The sequence below is a fragment of the Phyllostomus hastatus genome, unplaced genomic scaffold (assembly GCF_019186645.2).
Source record: "Phyllostomus hastatus isolate PE091 unplaced genomic scaffold, TTU_PhHast_1.1 phas_scaffold_385, whole genome shotgun sequence".
Lineage (NCBI taxonomy): Eukaryota > Metazoa > Chordata > Mammalia > Chiroptera > Phyllostomidae > Phyllostomus > Phyllostomus hastatus.
In genome coordinates, this window is record NW_025334026.1 from 5587432 (window position 1) to 5595306 (window position 7875).

At 55.9% G+C, this 7875-nt stretch overlaps 1 protein-coding gene across 1 annotated transcript; it reads left to right on the forward strand.

Annotated features, from left to right (window-relative positions):
- The first annotated feature begins 1111 nt into the window (after window positions 1–1111).
- Window positions 1112–7495, forward strand: LOC123806283 (NUT family member 2G-like). Its single transcript, XM_045819329.1, is given in 8 exon segments — window positions 1112–1127; window positions 3117–3787; window positions 3789–3829; window positions 4184–4312; window positions 4828–5039; window positions 5426–5709; window positions 5998–6111; window positions 6689–7495. Coding segments are annotated over 8 exon segments (2274 nt in total).
- Window positions 7496–7875: the final 380 nt, after the last annotated feature.

Genomic DNA, 7875 nt, shown 5'->3' on the forward strand with positions numbered 1-7875 from the left:
TTTTTCTGAGTCAATCTTTCCTTGTCGGGGTGGGGGGCAGTGGTGGTGGTGGTAGCCAGCAATGTCTTAAGTGCCATAGAGAATCTTTTTCAGGGAATGTTCTCAGTGTGCAACAGTCAGTCCTTCACCCTCCCATCAGTGGGAACTGTGCAGCTACGGCAAGGAGTGAAGCTTGTCTCCCAAGAGATACGGTCGTAATCCTCCAACGTCATCACCCCTCATCTCCCTTGGCCGATTTCCTAACAATCCTCTCCTTTCACAGCACAACACACAAATGCCTGTGCAGATAATTTTGACAGTGATAAACTGACATTTATGCACGGTATGAAACTAAGAATCAAACAAGTTTTTGTAAGGAGTGCTACCATGATTCACACGCAGATGTAGGCTACAGGGTCTTCCCCTGATGGACTGGAGCAAAAGGGATGGTTCCTAAGGCTGGGCTGGCTGCAGTCTCTAGAGCTTGCGGCAGTGGACAGTACTTGCGGCCACAGCACTGTTTCCTAAAGAATGACGTGTACCTGTTGGATCTGCCGAGTCACTCCTGAGTTCAAGCCCTGGGCTCCATGTGCCCATACATAAGTACCTATTATTTTTGGGGGGGTTATACATTTGAATTTTATTCAGAGAGTGCAGCCTGTGTTGAAGTAAGTCAAGAGCCAGAGAAGAAGCAGGTTGAGGGACCCCAAGCCAGGTTGATGGATCAAGGACTGAAATAAGGGAACATCAAGTAAAGCCTTTGTGCTGAGAACCTAAAAAAAACCCCAACAACAACAACAAAAAACATGTATAAATAGCCTAAAGAGGCACACACCATTTCTGTTGCTACCTAATACTTGACAGGAACTTCTAGTTCTTGCCTACCTGCCGGAGCCCTCCATGGAATATCTGCCCTCCCCCCCCACCCCCAGCACACTCCAGCCTACCAGGCCTCGGCCCCTCCCCCGCTGCGGAATGTCTGGAGCCCTACATTCTGCTGTTTAAATTCAAACTCTTCCCTCCACTGGATGCTGAGCATCTGTTGGAGCAGGTCACTCTCTAGTTCCTGTACTGGAATTTTCTCATTGCGGAGGCTACTCGGCAGCAGTGGTCAGTGTCTCAGCCTGCGAGGATGACTTCAGAAGGAGGTGAGCCTGTAGGTCCAAGGGGAAATTGTTTTAGAGACAGGGCTGCCCCTCAAAACTTGGGATTAAAATGTGACACTCCCACTGGGGAAACATAGTCCGGACTGAAGGAGAGGAAGGAGAGAGCACTGGACCTCCACAGACCTGTCACCTGGGGAGGCTGGGAGCCAAAGGAAACCTGTGATGGCAATGGACAGGAGGGCTCCTGAGATGGGGATCAGGATGACTCGGGGGACATGCCTGGGTGTGGAGAAAGGACAGCAGCAGGCACATGCATTCTGTCTAGAGTGGAGACAAGCCAATTCGACATGTGTGTATGGAGTAGTGGGTTAAGTTAGGTGGTGACACAGGGAGGGTCATGGGAAAGCCTATTCGTATGCCCTGTTCTTCAAGCACCTGGAGATTGCCCCACAGTATCTTTCTAAGGGACTTGGACTCAGTATACTAGAACTAATGGGGGCAGTGAGAAGACGTGGTGTTAGCCAGAAAGTTGTCCAGCGGGGCTGGCTGTGGCCAAGTCTACACTGAAATGTCCTCCCTGAGGGTGAGGTTGGAAGGTACTCCAACTGCTGCAGCCCACACTTCTCCATTCCGTCCAGCCCAGAGCTCACTTCTCCTCAGCCCAGGGAGCTGTTGTTTGTTGTCTTGTATTCCACAGGGCCAGGGCAGCCGGGTAACTTGCACCACTATAGGGCTTTCTTACTTGACTTGTCCTGAATTGTTCCCCCTTTGTGGCAACTCAGTTCTTCAAAGGGTTTGCTCATATTCCACATCACTGCTTCACGGACAGAAAACAGATGTGGAGCCTGGTTGGGTCTCCCATGGAGTGTCTGTGAAGGCGATTCCTTTTTTAAGGGGGGCAAGGGGAGTAGCACAGAAGCAGGACGATCTTCTGTATGTTGAGTAAGAGTCCCAGGACACCTGTCCTGAGTATTCAGGGGCACGTGATGTGTAGCTTCTTTTCCCACAGTAGAGTGCACATGAGGTCCTCGGAACAGGGATGTGTTCCAGGCAGTTTTGCCGCACTGACACCTGGCTCACGAGTCTCCACTTTCTATTGTTGGGAGTTGGCAAGGGTAGGACCACAGACAGTCTGCAGTCCCATGACCAATGGGACATTCTGGAAACCCATGGACAGCCCCAGTGTTCTCCGTCCCCTGGCCCTTTTCTAATTCTCTGCAGCCATTGCAGGTGGTGAAATGACAGAATCTGAGGGACACAATGCCTATGTCCCAGGTCACTGTCCTGGGAATAGAGCTCCTGAGGGTGGCGAACACCCTGAGAATGGGGGTGGGAGTGACAGAACCTGGTCCGTGTTAGGTGTTTGCTGTTGTTGCTTCTGACATACATGTGCATGTTGGGCTGGTGTGTTAAGGGGTTATATCAGGGTTCCTTCTTGTGGAGAGATGGATACTACTCCAGTGTTTTTGTGTTGTTATGCATGAGCAAGAAAGGAGAGCCATGTATTTTGAGGAAAAGGAGAACAGAGATGCAGATGGGGTCCTAATATTTTGGAGACTGCCTGTTCACAAAGGCACTTTGGGTGCCCAGTACTTAGCTGGGAGAAGGTCACTACCACTAGTGTGTCTGCCTAGGGTCATTTCCCACAGAGCAGATTCCTGCCCAGTGCCATGTCTTGGGAGACAGCCTGTGAGGCTGGCAGGGTCAGGTGCCAGGGAATCCTCAGGGGGGGCTCTCCGAGTCAGCGCTGGCTGGGGCTGTTTCTCCTCAGCAGACTGTGGTCGGGGAGCCTTAGCGAACGGGGGAGCAAGCACTCCAGTGGAAAAATTCTCGACTGGAGGTCAGAGCATGACAATGCCTTGAGGACATTGGCAGACTCCACTGTCCCCCCGCCCCCCCCGCCATGCAAATGGTGCTCTTCTGTTGATAATCACAGCTTTGATTCCCCCAGTGACTCAAAAGGAACCAAAGAGGCTCAGTCCTGTTTGCTGACTCTCGCACTCCATTCCCCCCTTCCCTTTGTCTCAACAGCACCTGCAGTGCTGGGAGCAGATGCGAGCATGAACCCTGGTGCCTCCATGACTCCTTTCACCACACTGCCCTTTCCCCAGCTGACTATTGGCCCTGAACAGCGGCCTCCTGGAGAGCAGCTCCCACTGCCCCTGACGACCCCATCATTCCCTCCTGGCTTCCCCCTGGGTTTGCCCAGTGCATCTCTGGCAGCCAGAGATGCTGGTCGTGGCCTCATTGGGACTGGGGCTTGCAACATCGTGGACCGGGTCAGGTCGGAAGTGGGGCAACCACAGCCACCCCATCGTCCTGAGACCATCGTCCTGACGCAGGCACCCCTCAACGAGAGTGCTCCAGGGGCCCTCTGTGGTGGTGCTGTGTGTCCTGCACCTCCATTCTTGGAAGCCTCGGCAGTGGAGACGATTTTGTCTACCTTGGCTTTGGGGAGTGCCCCGGCCGGCAAAGGAGGCTGGTGTCCCAGCCTTCCTCCGCAAGTTCCACCAACAACTGCACAGCTGGCCTCCATCATCCCCCCAGTGAACGCTTGGCCTCAGCTACCTGGGGCTTCTGGCAAGGGTGGCCTGGCCACCTCCCAGTCCAAGGCCTTGCCAGATGACTTCGGTAACCCCAAGAGCACGTATGAGGACTTCCAACGTTGGCGTCGCTTCAAGGTGCTGGCCCGTGGGCACCTTCCCCCAGAGTCCTGATGCAGAAGCTCTTTCCTGCTTTCTCATGTGAGTGTACTGGGCAGGGGCGCAGGGGACTCCCCTGGAGCTTTCACCTAACAGAAGAATGTGGGATGGACCTCCAGGCTGGCTTATTGTCCGGGGGTACTGGAGGGAAGGTCTGAGGGAGGTGTCTTAGCGACAGGGTGCAAGTGGGGGCTCAGCCTCAAGTTCAGGTTCATGAGCTGGTGTGAGTGTGCAGCAGCAACAACAGTAGCTGGAAAGTCTTCTTTTTGCACCCACAGATACCTCCTCCCTCACCTGCTGGAGCTCATGCTGGGTGGGGAGGTGGGAACGTGTGCTCCACACAGCTGGGTGCAGGCTGAGCTGTACACTGTGACTGACCCTGAGGTATTATTACAGCCCAGTGCTCCGGTCCCTGTCCTGCCTGAAGCCCACCATGACGTTGGAGGAGGGAATAGGGCAGGCCATGCAGGAGTGGGATCGCAAAAGCAACTATGACCGGATGACCTATTACGAGATGGCAGAAATGTGAGTCAGGGTTCTGGGTCCTGAAAGCTGTGTGTGTCTGGGGGCCGAGGGTCTGACAGCAGTGTGGGGGGGTGGGGACGGTGATGCGGGCTGACTGCAGGGCAGGGTCCCACTGTGAGGGTGCTCACCACAGAGGATGTTGTCGGTCAACACAGGGTCCCCACAGTCCAGAGGCCCTTGGCCCCTCTGCAAGCCTCTCCCTCACCTTTGGAGCGTGGGTTCTTCTGGGCTACCTCTGGCAGCTCCACCGTCCTCTGATCTTGAGCCATCCTTGGGTCGACACGAAGGCTCAGAGCAGGCTGGGATGAATGTGCCCAGCCCAGTGGGCTAAGACTCCAGCCAGAGGGGCCAGCCATGCAGGGCGTGTTTTCTAGCAGCCCACCTCCTGCCTCCTCAGTGGCCTGGGCCATGAGAGCCACAAGACACTTGCTCTCCATCCCTCTATCAGCTGCTGCCTTTGCTGGGCTTAGAGTGGCCTCCTCCTCAGTATGGCCTGTGCCTTCTTCACCCTCCAGGTTCATGGAGCTGGAGGCAGAGGAGGAGATGCAGATTCAGAAGTCCCAGTTGATGAAGGGGGCACAAGGCCTGTGTCCAGCAGCCCCACCGAGACCTGATCCTCGGGGACCCCCAGCCCTTGTGGTGGGTCCACAGCCAGGTACGGCAGAATGTTCCCACTGGAGTCTATGGCCAATGGCAACAGGGGCCCAGGACAGGCCAGGGTCCCCAAGTGTGTCCTTTCCCTTTGAGGGGACTTTGATCTTTCAAGTGGAACAGCCACAAGAGCCAGGGCCTCAGCTGCCCTTGGTCACCATGGGGTCTAGACCTGGTCAACTTTTTGCAACCCCTCTCCCACATCCCTGTAAAAGGACCCAACATGAAGTCTGCTAAGATACCGGCTGGATGAGGGCTCCCTTGGAGAATCAGTGGCTCCACAGAAGCTGACACATGACTCTCTTGGACACTTCCACCTGTCCTCTCCCTTCACACAGTCACATGGCTTCAGGTGGTCCTGACCCAGCCACACCCATTTAGATGGTGTGCCCTCACCATCGGATTCTCAGGATGGGGGAGCTGGAGCCCCTCACACTTCCTCCTCTTCCCTCTCTGCCCCAGTGTGCATTCCCATGGAGGACGTACCCAGGGTCCAGGGCACCTGCAGACCCCAGGGGACCCAGGAGACCGAGACGTCTGACGAGATCCCCCCTGAGGCCGTGCAAGAGTACATGGACATCATGGATGAGCTGGAGGGGCTGGCCCACTCAGCCACAGGGGACAAAGGTGGAGAACGGGAAGAGGACAGAAAGGAGTGGCAGCAGGGACAGGATGAGACTCACCTGGACCTGGGTCTCCTGAACTACATTGAATACCTGTGTTACCAGGACGACTATGTCACCAAGGTGGGCTGGCTCGGAGCTCCAGGGTCTACAGGATTCCAGGGAGTGGCACTGCAGCACCCAGAACTGGGATGTATGTGTGTGTGTGGTGTGCTATCTGTGTGCATGTGTGGGCTTGCCCTCTTGTGTTTGTATGTGTATGTGTTCTTATGTGAGTGTGTGTAGCTGAGGACCAAGAGGATGTAAAACACCCACCTTGTACAAGAGGGTGGGGTGGGTCTTTGCTTTTCCACTTTTCCTCCAGGTTCTGCTCACTTACAGGTTACTCACAGCCTCCTCCTTTTGTCCCAGGTGGAGGCCATTCCCAACCAACTTCTGAAACAAGTGGTTTCCATAGAAGCAATGCTGGACTTCCTGCCCGAAGCTGAAAAGATGGCACAGCAGTTAGGACTCCCTCCTGTCCAGGTGAGCCAGGGTAGGGAGGGAACTTAGGAAGATGGGAGGGAACTCTAGGTGAGCCATGGGAGGCAGGGACCCCAGGTGACATAGAGGATGGAGAAAACCCAGGCAAGAGAGGGGATGAGGGGCCCTAGGTGAGTCAGGAAGGAAAGGACACCAGGTAGATAAGCTGTTAGGGGACCCCGGGTGAGCCATGGGAGGGAGCCCCTGGTAAACCAGGGCCTGGAGCAACCCAGAACAGGGGTGCATGTGACTCTGTCCACCCCACCCCTGCCTATAGGCATGGCACATTGAGGGGGCCACCTCTGGGCTGTGGGCAGTGCACGATGGCTAGAAAGAGAGGACTATACAAAGAAGAGGGTGATAGGAAGGAGAGGTTGGGGAGCCCAGAAGGGGAGGGAAGGGCACAAAGCTGGGAATATGGCACAGGAGGATAGCAAGAGAGCCACGTGTCTGTTTTGGATTTGAATCACGGTGTCGCCCCCTGCCCTCCTCCCCACAATGCCACTGTCCCCATCACCCACACATCTCCGTCTCTCACACATGTGTGTGGAGACAATCACTGTCCTCCTCTTTTTCCCAGCTGGAGGAGGAGCGAGTCCTGTCCTCAAAGATGGAGGAGGGTGTGCAGGCACCCCCGAGTCACGGTGCACCCCAACTGGACTCAGGTCGTTCAGAGTCTGCGGCCAGCCAGGATGCCCAGAGGTGTGCCCTCGGCCCCCAGCTGGTCATCAGTGACAGAGGCTTCTCATCAGAGACTGACTTCAAGGGCCGTCAAAGGCAAGGTCGCGGAGATGCCCACCTGACCAAGCCCGAAGCCTTTGCTATCTCATCCGGACATCAGGAGTACCCGCCACTGAGGGCTCCACGCCTTTCCCTTGCTCCTCAGGTGTACAAGCGTGCTTACTGTAGGCGGGGGCCTAGGGCTGCCCCCACTCCCAAAGAGACCTCTCTTGTTAGGGAAAGTCTCAGGCCAGTGGGCAAGTCGGGTGAGAATGAAGAGGACCTCCCCAGCCTGGCCTTCCTCATGGCCTCTCCTAAGAACCTGCTGCCCTGTACTCTCTCTCTGAGTCCTGTCTCTGCCTCAGGCCTTGCCTGCCCTGGAGGTCGGGGGCGCCAGCCAGATGCCCAGGCTCAGGCCCAGGCCCAAAGAGAAAGAGTGACCAGTCTGTCACAGGGAGTTGGAGGAAGCGGCACTGCAGCTACTATGGAGCAGCGGCATGTCCCTCCTACTGCCAGCCTCAGACAAGATGGGGGTGCCCAGACCAGATATGACCTGGCTATTCCCCAGACGAGCCAAGGGCTCATTTGTCACCCAAGGGCTGACCCTGGCTGTTCTACTGACATGAGAGGGAGGGTGGGAGGCAAGGAGGGAGGGCTGGAACATTAGGGTGAGGGTGGGCCCGGGCCAAGCTGGGGTGGGGGTGTTCTACTGACATGGGGGGGGGGTGGAAGGCAAGGAGGGAGGGCTGGAACGTGAGGGTGGGGGTGGGCTTGGGCAAAGCTGGGGTGGGGGTGGGTGGGGAGAGCAGCACCTTTGGGGCATTGTGGATCAATTAGGAATAAAGATGGTTTTGTTTGGAAATGCTCTGGGGGCTGCTTTCTGCATACTTGGGTCTGTGCTGCTTCTCAGTGAGGGTTACCAAGAGGAAAAGGGGATGAGGAGGTCATGGGTGTTATGGATTCTCAGGTGACACTTCAGTCCCTGCTTCTGGTTTGCTGGGGATACCTTCCAACTGCTCCTGGGAGCACACAGATCCCTGATCCCCA